This window comes from Mycteria americana, chromosome 4 (assembly GCF_035582795.1).
Source record: "Mycteria americana isolate JAX WOST 10 ecotype Jacksonville Zoo and Gardens chromosome 4, USCA_MyAme_1.0, whole genome shotgun sequence".
Taxonomy (NCBI): domain Eukaryota; kingdom Metazoa; phylum Chordata; class Aves; order Ciconiiformes; family Ciconiidae; genus Mycteria; species Mycteria americana.
This window is the reverse complement of record NC_134368.1, coordinates 37,095,130-37,109,120: the sequence shown is the minus strand read 5'-3', so window position 1 is coordinate 37,109,120 and position 13,991 is coordinate 37,095,130. Positions and strand designations below refer to the sequence as shown.

The 13,991-nt window shown below is 37.1% G+C and overlaps 1 protein-coding gene and 1 long non-coding RNA gene across 2 annotated transcripts in view; one reads left to right on the top strand and one right to left on the bottom strand.

Annotated features, from left to right (window-relative positions):
* Nucleotides 1–6,859, top strand: part of LOC142409101 (uncharacterized) — a 37,849-nt gene extending 30,990 nt beyond the window's left edge. The window contains exons 3-4 of the long non-coding RNA XR_012775505.1: nt 5,427–5,532; nt 5,627–6,859. This is a non-coding gene — a long non-coding RNA (uncharacterized LOC142409101). The remainder of the gene's footprint in view (nt 1–5,426; nt 5,533–5,626) is intronic.
* The window catches only part of SORBS2 (sorbin and SH3 domain containing 2), an 88,688-nt gene that overhangs the window by 18,797 nt on the left and 55,900 nt on the right, over nt 1–13,991 (bottom strand). Inside the window, exons 10-16 of the mRNA XM_075500198.1 lie at nt 13,246–13,298; nt 12,375–12,562; nt 8,545–10,107; nt 5,413–5,501; nt 2,683–2,729; nt 1,239–1,353; nt 1,013–1,141 (exon numbers count right to left, since the gene is read on the bottom strand). Of these exons, the coding sequence (XP_075356313.1) occupies nt 1,013–1,141; nt 1,239–1,353; nt 2,683–2,729; nt 5,413–5,501; nt 8,545–10,107; nt 12,375–12,562; nt 13,246–13,298 (2,184 nt within the window). The remainder of the gene's footprint in view (nt 1–1,012; nt 1,142–1,238; nt 1,354–2,682; nt 2,730–5,412; nt 5,502–8,544; nt 10,108–12,374; nt 12,563–13,245; nt 13,299–13,991) is intronic.

The following is a 13,991-nucleotide window of genomic DNA, read 5'->3' as shown; positions in this document are numbered from 1 at the left end:
AAAGAAAACCAGTGCAAGATAGCTTTTAAAAACAAACCAAAATGGGGCTGTCAAGATTATGACCACCACAATAACCACAAAAGAGAATTTTAAAAAGAAATAAATCATCAAAATACTCCCAATCCCTAGTTCTCCAAGTTCCTATTCCTCATTTATTCTAGACCTCTCTGATGTTTACTGATCTCAAATGAGTGGAAAAACACCCATTATCTTCAGTGATCCTGGATTAGGCTCTAGGTCAGCATCAAAAAACTGTATTCTTACTCTTATTTCAAAAGAAAAACAAAACACTGAATAACTTGTACAAACTCTAATTCTTAAAAAAAAAAAAAAAAGTAAGAGGCAGAACTTTCCAGTGGATAAAAAGTATGTACTGCTTACAATTAAGTACATAATATCTGCAATAATAAAGTTTCTCTACAGTGGTAATATCCCAGTGTCTGACAAACCTCAGAAGTTAAACATTTATTTTGCTCATGTGCAATAAAGTATAACCACTAGGATGTACATAGAAAGGTAAGAGAATGTTATAAGAAGCAGACTGTTATTAAATTAAATGTTTGCAAGAACTGATGGTACATTCACAAAAATGTCTGTGAGCCTTTTTTTCTATATTTTTCTATTTTCTGTGTTTTTCTATTTCTTCTGTATTGAAAACCTTACCCTGATAATTGTGACAGCAACAAATAATTATTAAAAAAAGGGAATGGATAATTGAAGTGAAAACTAGAAATTTAGGTGGGCAGTTAGCAGATGTTTGCATATGCTACCACGTAGATATTGCATAATCTACCACAATCCAGTTTACATGCACAACGTATTTAAACTATTTGCAGGTAGCTGTGAAAGACTGCAAGCCAATAAGCTATGTTAGTAGTTTCCTACCATTATATCGCTTTGTGCATAGCAGATATTGAATGCAGAGTGCACCAAAGCACAGTTTTTACCTATATATTAATTCTGTGTAGCAGTAGACACTATAATGGTATATAAAGATAGTTCTAAACTGTACCTTTCTAAGCGATAACTCCACATTTGTGTCGGCATTGAAATTATATTTGGCAATAGCTTCTCCAATCTCTCCAATCTGTGCAGGGGGAGGCGGCCTGGCAGGCTGTGCTTTTTCTGGGGGAGAGAGTTTCTAAGGAAAAAGAGAAAACACAGATTTTCATCATTCCCGTGCAGTTTGTGGGACCTATTACCCAAACTAATTCAAGGAATTAAAAGAGAGAACAAACCTCAACATAAGAAATGGGGAATATTCCAACTCTTCCATGGTGCTCACCCTCATACCAGTTTTGATCAATTTTCCTGAGGATATAGACAGTATCTCCCTTCTTAAAGGACAGCTCTCTGTAACAAATTTATTTAGATCAGATGTTTACAGTTTTACATTTAATTCCTCTACCTGCATAGTTTCTGAGACCTTTACAGTTCGGAACTGAAACAGAATGTAGCAGCTAAACATTTGAAGAAAAAGTGTCACAGCTGTGGTACATCTACCAGTTGATTATACCATATAAAATGAAATGATTCACATTTATGAATCCCAGGTACTATCTGTAAGTTATATAGGCCTGTTTTACGCTCTGATTTCAAGGAAGTATTGCTAGTTATTACCAGAGCACTTAGTATAGGGTCTGCATGCAAGTATGATGTCTTTTGGATCGTCTGTTTAGATGCTGCCTTATGACAGGTATCTGAGGGGTATTTGGTGTTCCTCATGAAATCAGTAGGGAAAACTATAGAATATATCCCACGTCTCTATGGCCTATTACTACCTTTTTGCAGCAGCACAGCTTGGCATGCTTCTGCTCTACACATTTTTCTTTCAAGACAGCTGTTCAGAAGCACGAAGAACACAGGATTATGTTCTCACCATTTCTGATACTCAGAGCCTGTGATATGCTTAACGTTGGATACCAAAAAAGGGAATTATCCAAATCATTAAGAACATTTTCAGATCCTGGCCTGGGAGTTCTTTGCTGTATCATCCACTTGGTTTTTCAAGAGCTAATCTGCTGTTCTGGTAATTCAAGTTGTGAGTTTGCTACCAGACACAGCTAATGTAATTCTAGTGGCAATGTCTGGCCGTATCTAAAGATCGTTTAAATGCCCTGGATCATCAGAACCACATCAGGAATGAAATATAAGCACTCTACTTTGACTCTCTCATATCCTACAAGAGTGTTTCCTGATTTTGTTTTTCTTGTGGACCACTGTGGTTTGTCTTGGTATGGGACATGTCACATCCTGCAGAGAGCCTGTGTATGTTAAGACAGACAGGAAGATGCTGAAGCATTATACGGAATTTTAATAAGCACACTGTCTATGACAGAATTTTAAGCACTGTACCTTGTGTAACCTACATACATTTCACAACAAACGAAGAGGGTTCAGTGGGTGACCCTCAGGACCCATGCTCTAGAAGGCTGAAGATACACAGCCATTCATGTGTTCAAATAAATAAAATGGAGAATATAATCATTTACAACATTTTTATTACAAAATAACTTCTCACACAGTTTGCTAATGCAGAGGCTACTGGGACAGCAAGCAGGATCCTCTGCTTTCATGGCATTTGCTGTTGAAACTGGCTAGAACAGCAGTTAGCTGCCACAAGTGCTAGAAAGAGTTTTCTTGAATTATGAATTCTTAAATGAACAAAAGACTAGTACTTACTTAGAAGTCTGAGCTTTAAAGTCATACACAGCTCTAGCTGGCAGTTTCTGAAAAGCAGGCAAAGTGATTAATACATTCTGGTAGTATTACTATATGGTAAACACGTTTCAGCTTTTAAAAAGGCGACCAAGATCCAAAAAGAAAAGGACGTGTGCCTTACAGCGGTTCTTGCAGTAACAGGCAATTAAATACACAACTTCCTTTTTTAAGGCAGTTAGGTGTTTGGACTTAGTATTTTAAAAATAGAAATAGCAGCTAAATTTTAGTACAGACTGCTTTGCAACTTTATGTTTAAAAGAACTACAAAAGTAAAAAAAAAAATTTAACTAAATGCCAATGTGACTTGTAGGCAACTAGATCTCTCAGTACAATGGAAATTCACATGCTTAATATTCTCTAATACTTTAGATGCCTCTTCTGTTAAACTTGTTATCTTTAGGCTAATTTCAACTGCAAATACTGCATCACATTATATATATATATATCTATATAAAGGGAAAATTACTCTGACAGCTGGAAAAGGTTGGGAATATTTTAAATTTCTATAATCACATTCATAGTTTTAAGAAAGTCTGAGAAACACGGGACTGGAATTGATCCTCCTGAGTCATCTGTGCAGCTCTCTTGCTACCACAGGTAATCATATCATATCATATCATATCATATATCATTCCTTTCATGTATTTATCAAGTTCTATCACCAAGTATCTGTAAGCTCATTATTGTTTCAAAAATAACGCTGTAAAACAACCCTACCTCTCCGCACCTGTGTGGCTGACACTTAGACTTTCACTGTTTTCAAAGCTGCGCTGAAAACATGAACTGTGATCCAGCCCAAGAGCCTCACTCATCTGGTGTCTGCTCTGATGGATAACCAGCACCAGGTACTTCACCGGAAAGTGCAAGAAGTGATTAGCAGTATTATGTGATGATATTTGGTAAAGTGATTTAGTCTTTCTCTGCAAATACGTGCGCAGATGAGATTGCTACGTTTTTAAAAATCTCTCTCTAGCATAGGCTGGTGACTAGAATGACCTGATTACGCTATTTCTGATATACTATTTGTAATGATGTAAGGGTGCACATCTTTTTATAAGAGGAATAAAAAGGGACACTTGTAAGTTTTGCATTTTACCTTTCTTCCAGGCCAGATGTTCTTGACTGGGTTCCCTCCCTTCTTGTCATCTAAAGGCTAGCAAATTTAGCATACCTAGAGCATTGTCTTTGCTATAATAAAAAAGTCCCCAAAGTTATTACAGGGATCCTATCAACTTGCATTTTGCAATACTAATACAATTTTCCATTACAAGTCTCCTTCAAATAAGATAGTCTAAATTTAAAAGCATTTTTCTATTCCCTGCTGTTGTTAAAAATAGTCTTTTAGATGGGAGGGGATATTCATATCATCACCTGTACCTAAGCCCTTTTCACTCTTTCCTGATTTTGGCACAGCTGGTGCTGTAACTACTAAAGCAAATAATGGAAGAAGGGGGATAATATTAAAAGAACAGTGGAGCTGATTAAATACAAAATACTTTGAAATGTACAAAACATACTGGAAATAGAGAAGCCTTTCTTCTTTCATCTTTTTAAATTACAGTGATCTTAAGAATGGCTTGTAGTGCAAGTATTTTATGTATTTTCAAATTGAAAGATGACTTTCAACATCACAAAATTCTTTAAAAGGAAGACAGAATATGGCTCCTGGAACTTTTTTAACCTTTATTTTGTAATGAGCAGTCTTTTTTTGAAATCACACTGTTAATCGAATTGCAGCAATATAACCATGTCAGTGGGGTATAAGTGGATCTGAATTCAGATACTGTAACCAGTTCTAACCTGTACCACCATTTAACAAGGTAGATGGCTCAGAGCAAAACCTTAAATATTAGCAATTAAAATACAGTACTCTCTTATGCTGCCATTATTTTGTGCAATATTTTAATAAAAATCAATGGAAAATGTTAACAATTTATGGTCTGTAGATGTTGGTTAATATAAATGTACTTACTTTATGATTGAATAAAATCCCTGAAGCCTGTTTGGAGAGCATTTATAGTTCTAGATCTAGAAATATTCTTAAGATACTGAATGATGTACTCCATTTTTTTGTGTATACTTTTCAGTGATACTTTGTGTTACTGTAAATGTTGTTTTGTATGCCTGCTTCCATTTCCTCTTCCAAAGCATTAATATAAGCAATCAGTATATAATTACAATCACCAACTGTTGCAGAAATTAGAGATCGCTTGTAGGATAAGTGGTTTTGTCTAACACACTAACAGCAGTGCTTTTGCTTTTTCTAAGCAAAATAATGGTGAAACATAGATGTTCTTTGTATCGGTTTTGAAACTACTGAGGCAGTTTCTTTGTGTAATGCTCTGGTTCTCAAAAGAGCCTTTCCCCAATCACATCTGCTATTCTTCTCTGTCCCAAACACCCACTCCGGTCAACTTTGACAGAGCCTATCAATGACTAGTACTTATGTGCATATCTATTTAAACATAAATAAGAAGATACAGCATATCTTACAAAGCTTGATATTCTTTTAATTTCTTGAAGTACCTATCTCCTTAATGAAAAAGAAGGATGCTGTCCCATCTGATGATAAGTAACTGTTCCTTTGGTCTGTATCATTATAGTGTTTCAAAACCAACACAAATCTTGCCTCAGATATGTTACCAATTTTCTATATGAATATTGCTGCATTATTTATTGTCATTTCACTACCTCTTTGTCTGTAGTTCCTCTTCTCTCCCTTGGAGTACATCGTCCCACATCAGTGAAAGCAGAAGAATAGCTTCCAGGAGACTCCTGGTCTACTGAAAACAGAAATTATGTGAAACTACGGTAAATTAAACAAAACCATTCAAATCTGTGATGCTGCTTGGTTTCATTTAGGGGTGCAAAGAGATATTGAAATCTATTATTTTACCTTTAATAGAAAGAAAAGCACGTGATATGATGGCTAAAGTGCACCTTTAAAGAAAAAAAAGATACTGACTCTCAAGCAAAGGCAAAGGCTGTCCTCTGATCCACAGCAGAAGAATCTATTATAGAGGATCGAGAGAGCAAAATTATGCCTCACTGTATGAAGGAATGCAGCCCTACTGGACCAAATGGAAGACACAACAGCAGTACCGGGACTTCATAGGGTTGCAAGAAACTGTTTCGGAATGCCAACAATATCAACACATAATTACATGCACAAAACATGATTAAAGCATGCTCCAATGAGAAAACAGTGAAGAAAAATTGTTTCCTCCTAAGTGATCTAAGATGCCTTTCTACTTTGCCAGGGGCATTTGTTAGGCAGCTCAAGGGAATTAATTTAAAAGGATGTTATTTCATAAAAACAACTCTGTTTTAAAGAGATGGAGTACAAATCATTACTCACCAATCTATGTGGCAGATTTTCACAGTTTACCAATGTTTATTACAGGATGGTATATTATAGGATGGTGAATACATCTTTTCATGTTTTAATAAAAATAAAATAAAAATCTTACACTCTTTATAGCTCTGCAAGTTGCCAATGTGAAATGAAAATATAACGGAAATATTTCAGACCAGAGGATGAAATGAACTGCCTCTTGACTTCTGAGATTTACTGTTTTAGTCTCCTACTGCCACAGTGATACCTGCTAGTGGAGACATATGACTGATGTTTGTCTTCCTTTGACTTCATTCACACAACCTGTTCTTACCAAGCCGATACATTTCTAAAGAACTACAAGTGGAAAAAAAAGAATTGAAAGCATCTCATCCATTATGTTGGGGTCTTACAGAGGAAAGATGTAAATGGTCTCCAGCGGGCTGTGGCTAAACCATAAAAACTTGAGGCTATTGATAAACACAGCGGAGGCAAAAAATGAGATAATTGTATTATTTATGTCATTGGTTGCAAGCATGTCATCACCAACAAATATGTCACAGTCCCAGTTCTGGACAGCTTTCTTGATATGGCATGTGTCTGTGAATGAGGATCTAGGCTCACTGCATAAACCTAAAGATATAATGCCTCCAAAGGCATCTACTAATTTTTTCTTTAGCAGAAAGAGAAGGACATGGGAGGGAAGGAGAGAAAACGCAGCAGCTTTAGGAAGAACAATTTCCTTTATTTCTATACAGCTCCTTATGCAGTCAATATTGGTAGTTTTCAGTATTTTTTGCTATGACCTTGGGGTCTCTGTGCGGATGGTGGCTGTAAGAGACACACACAGATCCAACAAAACATGAAACTTCATTAGAAGTAGAGCTCGGCCATGACTGGTGCTGATGGAAATCAATGGAATGTTCTGCCATCTCATTCTCCACGCTACTTTAGGCATATTAATGTTGACAGAGTGTAACACTTTCCTCATGCTAGGCTCCTTCATAGCTGCAGAAGCTATTAGGAATCTATGTTTACGCTGCACTGTGGATTTCTTAATTTTCAAGGACTGGAAAATTCTCATTTAGCAACTGTGATATGTCACCAGTGGCAATTTCCAACAACTTCAGTCTCATCGTGTAGTACTGCTTGCCAGGGTCAATCATGATCAGGCCCCAAGTATGACTAATTCAATTCTGAACTGCATTTTATAGCTGTTTTTTACCAAATTCTCTGTTCTCAATATGTCTGTTTTAACTAGTTAAGAGGAGATGGTAACAGCTTCAATTCTGATTTCTCTTGAAATACGTATTTACTAGCGTGGTACTTGCAAAAGAAAAAGTTGTGTCAAGATAAGTAAGATGGGTCTGATCAAATATTGCATAATTGATATATTAAAAACATTCTCTCTTGCATCCATTTGTGATTTCAAGAATAGCTTTCTAATGTCATTAAATTCTCAAAGATGCTCTGTCACAGAGGACTGTATGTTTAGAAGCAGAATTCTTTAACACAAAAATGTTACCATTTAAAAAGAGAAATAAATGACAGACTTGCCAAAGACATTAATCCAAATCACCTGGGATACACCTTTGTGCAGTCCTGCTATGAACCTAGTTTGCTTCTTTTAATATTGCAAAGTTAAACTTTAAAAACATTTTAAGCTCAGGCAATTTTTCTGAGAAAAAGAGAAGCAGAGCAACGAACAACTCAAAGTAGTAACTTAAAACCAGATCACTGTCAAGACAGACTTTTTAAAAAGTTATACTTGCCCTGACAGTTTCATCCAAGTTTTGATTATTGAGAATTTCCCTTCTAAGAGGATAGGATATTTCTCAAAACTTCATATATTTAAATTCTATGAGAAGAACTAGTTTTGCTGCCACAGAAATTGGAAATCGTATTGTTTGAACAGTGGAAATGGAAACTCCCTAAAATGACCTTAGGGTCTATTCACAAAAAGTAATATAAAGCAGCGGAATTAGTGTATTTTCCTAAGAAAACAGAATCAACTTTCTGTGATACTGGCAGATTTAACAGCATTTTTATCACTTACATGTAACAAAACTATACAGTACAACACATTTTAGATGCAGATTTTTTTTTAAATAATAAAGGAAGGACTATCTGCATATTGTCTTCTGTTTGACCAGTATCTTATGATGCATGCATTCCCTTTCTGTAAGGTCTTTTTCTTGGGGAAGAAACCCACATTGCTTTATTTAATAACACCATTGTAACTTATAGCACTAATAATCTGTTAGTTGAAACAGACCATTACTCCAGTTGTCCAGATCACTGTATTTTGTGAATAGACAGCAAATTTATCTATCCTCATCACCTATGTAAAAATGACATCCTTCATTAAGAATTTTGTGGGATGAAAGCTTCTTATAGACAACACAAAAATGGAATGAGAAAGGGTGGGAAATACAGGGGGTAAGGTTGGATAAGTAAATCACAAGGACAGAAGAAGAAAGTTAATCCACCTTGGAAACACAGTGCACTATCATTGTTGTTAGTTGCGTCCATGTCTGGAAAAGAGGCACTAAGAGGTAATCTTCCACAATCATTCTGGTACAGCGGGCAATGGATAGCACCATCTTGAGGCAGTGGATGAAAAGGCTGGTGCATGGGACTCTTTTTCAGAGCTTTAAGAGATGAATTCCTTTCTGGAATGTCTGGAAGCAGCTCAGTAATAAGTCTGTGTAATATACTGTTGTCGGGCAAGCTCCCCCTTCTTTTTTCAGCTTTAATTTGGTCACAGATGTCTTTAAGTGCAGAATCTAGTGCTTCAAATACAGATGACTTGCATTTTTTCTTTTCCGTTTGTTTTTTAGGAGCTGCACTTTTTTTCCTTCGGAAAGGCACTGGACTGACTAGGAATGCTATCTTAGAGAGGCCAGATTCTGCTTCCTGTCTCCTTGGATCTTCAGTGGTTTCTTGTTTAGCCCTTTCATGTTTTAGCATGGTGGTGAAGCGGGTGTAGGATGCTGGGCATCGCCCTTTGCAGGAGCTGATGAGGTGCCGGTGGTGGTGGTGGTGGTGGTGGTGGTGATGGCCTGATCCATAAAAGCTTTCAGATGATGTGAAGGAAAAGTGGTCAAAGTCACTTTCACTACAAAAGGATGAACCCTCTATCTGGATAAAGTCACTGAGGTCAGAAACCACTCCATCTTGATCACTGTCTGAAAAATCCATATGCAATCTTTGTGGCTCATCACTGGTCACTTCAATATGAATTGGCACCAGGGTTTTAGACTTGTAGCTCCGTTGTACCTGAGAGGGATGTCTGCCTTGATTTTCTTCTTCCAGCAAGGATTCGATAGAAAATCGCCTCTTTGGACATAAGCCATTTTTAGGAGGCTCTAGTGTAATAGTTGACAACATTTCATCACCTAGGTTTGGCATTGATTTTGACTTCTGAATTAATTTTTCAAATTCAGATATTCTGGTTGGCACCATGTCTCTGGGCACCTCTTCAGTAGAAGACTCTCTCCAGCCTTGAAGAATACCTTTGTGCTGTTCTTTTTCATACTGCAGTATTCTGGACTTCACAGAACAAATAACCTCAGAATTCATCAAGTCCTTACGATTGATGCGGTGCATCTTTTTATACATTTTTAGGAAACCTGGGGCATCATGTGCAGATCTGTGACGAATTCTTGACCGACTACTACCACGGCCCTCAGGAACATATGGGGAGGCCCAGTTCATTGAGCAAACTTCTTTGGAGTCCTCCTCACATAACAGAGAGCCCATGCTTTCAGACTTGGCCTGTGCATCGGGAAAGCTATCGCGATCATCTGTTAACAGATCATCACAGCTACGAGATTTTCTCTTTGGAGAAGTAGTTTCTTCTGTGCTGCTCCAGACTTCTGCATTTTGACGAGTCATTTGCCAGCCATTCTTGTAGCTGATTGCCCTTCTTGAATCATTTGGAACATCTAAATGTTGTCTGTAAGTGCTACAGTAATCTAATTCATTTGAGGTGTTGTGGTTGTGCACTGAATAACTTAAAAGGGATGGATATACTTTGCTAATATCCCCACCTTTATAATCCATAGAGCAGCATGGTAAAAGAGAGACATTGCCAGAAATTAAAAGATTGAGAAAGTTGGAATTAACATCAGTAAGTATTAGAAAGACTAGAAAAGAGACAGCAATTAATGCATCTGTCAACTTAGGTCAGTACATAGGTTGCTACAGCCTGGGGCAGCAGAGCTAATAATTAAGTTATTTTCCAGCTGTAAAAATGTACTCATGATAATTTGAACATCAGAAAGAATTCCTTATGAATTATGGAGATGTTACCCCCTCCGCAACCCCCCCACCAAAGCAATGTAAGAAAACAAGCATTAATATTGATTTTGAAGCAGGTCAACAGACAATAAAAGCTGCAAAGGCTTTAAAGATGAAGCCAAACGACAAATCTAGACCTCAGTCAAATACTGACTTTTCCACCTGTGCATTCTGGAAGAAGCTGTTCAGAATTTTTGAGCTGGATAATGCTCAGAGAGTTCACAGTAACTGCATATTCTAAGATAATTAAGATAAAGATAAATCTTTACATAAGATCGAATGGGAAATTTCTCCCAGTTGTTCATAGGCAGCCCGCTCTTTCCCTGTGTGATAGCACTGAAGGGAGCAGTGTTTTTTACAGCTCCCTTCCTCCCTTATAGAGGGCAGAACAAGGTGGCTGAGGAGCTGCTATACAGGTGTAAAGGAAGATGTATCAGTTTACTGAGCCTAACCAGCACGTCGAAGATACAATAACCCTTAGCTTGATTTCCATAACAAAACCTGAGTCTTCAAGCAAGTTTCAAGACATGTTTTTATGCGCATGCTATATCTAGAAGTCACTATGAGACAAATTTGGAACTGTCGTCTCTCATACTTGCACTGAACTTTCAAAAATGGTCTCATTTTTTTCAAAAATGGTCTCAAGTGGCAACATTCAGTTCAGGACAAATGCTTCAAACAGCTCAATCTACTTTCTAGAAGAACAACTTGAATCTGAATCAGAAACTGAAACACTTGAGTTCAAAATCCATGCTGACCAAACAGCTTATAATGTGCTCCTTCTTTAGTAAAATGGTTAATTCCAAGAAAAAGTAACATTCTAGTAGGTTTCATAATGCTGGGAGAGAACGGAGTGTCACAGCTAGGTCACCTTCCAAAAGTTAATTAGCTGTGGTAGATGTTCTTAAGGGAAGGATTTTCAAACACAGGAAGCGTTTTAAGTCATGGTAAGTGCTCGTTATTGGTGGTGTAGTCAAAGGTAAGTGCAGGTAAATGGAGTTTACCAACTTTTCACTGCCTGGCCTGGTACACCAAACGGACGAATTTACACTTTTTAAATTATCACTATAACATGGGGTTTAAAATACATTTGCTTTTCCATCACTTCACTCTTAATATTCCTCACTGCTTTTCTCTGTCTGATGCATTCTGTTGCAGGCTGAAAATTACGTTGTTTTCAGTGGGAATTGACTTTTACAAAGGTTTAGATAGTCCCTAATACAGCTATAGGCTGATTAGAAAGTATAGCTACAAAATACAGCAATTAAATGAATAATAATAACTTAAACAGAAGGAGCCGTATTGTATATGATATTAGTCTGTATATTATTTCCATCATATGTTTTACTGGAAACCTTTTGTCTTGCTAAAAAAACCCACCCAAAACCCCAAACCCAAACAAACAACTGATTCAATTATCTCTTTTCTGGAGATACATGGAGAACAGTAATGGAATGGCAAGTTACTTGGAAAAAGAAGCTAATTATATGCTATATGCTGTACTAAATACTTCAAGGATTTGCAAAATAAAAAATCAGACTATGGATGTTTGCTTAATTAAATTAGGTCCTGATAACTGACAATGTCTAAGACATCAGCTATAGATTTGAAAGGTCTACTATTCTGGAAACACATCTTTAATGTTATATGCCATTTGCCTTGTTTTACTTTCTGCATGTACTGAAAACAGTTTTAAAATCACAATAATCTAGTAAGAGAATAGTGGAGTTAATAAAACTTTGTGGGTTTATATATTGTGGTACAAATCATAGCCTTCATTTAGTCAATTTTCTTTTGTTAGAATAAGCAGTTGACGTTGGAAAACCATTGTTACAAATCCAGCTTTCCAGCTTAAAATTACAAGTTCGCGTTTCATGAAAGGCCCAAAGCTGTTGCTTCATACAGTAAATCTCCCAGTAAAGTGCCCTGAGCAACAGCAGACAGTTGCATTTACTACCAGCGTATTGTGCAACATATCACCAGTGGTTTTCTGCTAACAAATATGCTCTCCTCTTACCTTTTGCTCTTGATGGAGAAGAAGGAGACGAGCTAGTTAAAGGCTTTCTAAGGGTGGTATATGGGCCTTGCATATCTGTACGGCCCAGGCTAGGCCTGTTTGCGTTCTGATCGCTGTGCCCCCTCTGATGACTTACGGCAGGTTCCGACTTCCTTCTTTTTCTGTAGTCGCTCGCAGTGCTGGCAGAACTGCAGAAATAAGCAGTATTAGCAGCAGCCTAATTCTGAGATCAGAATTCAGGGATTTAAAAAGTAAGCTCATAATTATGTTATTGGTCTATAGATGAAACTATACCGGAACAAATACATCAAAGACACGTAAAGGGGAGAAGCACTGGTCTCGGACATCTTGCAGCATATTTCACAGAGAAAAGCTGCATTTTCTTCTTCACCTGATTGTTTGAAAGTTTTACACAAAATTGCCGAAATTGTCATTTTCATAGTGAAGGCTTTGAAATAAATGCATCAAGTTTTTTTAGGCTATTTGTTGGTACTAGAAGCTCAGCACAAAGATAGGAAAAAGACAGAGACCGAGCACAGATGAGGTAGCATGCGTAGGGAAACAGCACTGAAAGTGCTGCGGGCAGGAAGGTTAAGGGAGAGATCGCTGCAGTTGAGACAGAAGCTCAGGGATGTTAGTGGAAAGATCCAGAATACAGCATGGCTTATTGTGAATGTAAACAGTAAGTCCTTCTAAAACAAAAGTAAGATTTACACTTCAGTATCAAGATATGAACACCCTCTCCGTGCATCTGTCTCTTTTGTCAGTAGCTCACAAGGTGAATGTTGAAATCTGACTCTTCGTTACATCTGCTAGCTTCAGGTCACACAGCAAATCTGTGTCTACTGAAATAATATATTGTGTTTCTTACCTAGAGGGCCTGTCCAGGCCTTTGTCTGTGGAATAGTGATGATATAAGGAAGTCTGTGAAAACAAATATATGAATCTGTTATACATGTGTATTTGAAAAAAAGGTGACAATTTCTGCTTATCATGTTTGATTAGGATTGTTACTCTGTGACAAATCCTATAAAACCAGACTATGATGATTAACATTCTGGGCACTCCAACACAGATACTGCAATATTTCATGAGAATAGTTATGCAGTTTTTAAAAAGCATCACTAGCTTTCATTTCATATTCTACTTCAGTAATGTTTTTTCTTTGAAAGCACTACTAAATATTGATCCAAAGTCATGCTTCTCTATACCCTTTTCTAAAAATAGATACAGAATAGCTGAAACGAAATTGTACTGTAAAAACATAAAAACCTGAAAATAATTCCTCTGTGCGCAAGTGAGGTCTGCAGAGCTTCTCCTCTCCCCCAGTTACTCACCAAAATCCCACAATCAATTATAGCCAGAGACTTTTGTAAGGCCCATGATGTTTGTGGCCAGTTGTTGACCACCTTATATTCAGGGTAAGATCAGTTCTTATCACGGAACATTAGTCATTGCTTACAGAGTTATGGTAGTAGCTACTGCACGAACCCTGGCAGATGGAATGGAGTCCTGCTCCATAATTTTATTATTAATACAGTCAACCTTAAATGACCACTAATTATAAATCAATCCTTTCATACATTTCAAGCCTGCAGTCAGAATTAAGTAATACTA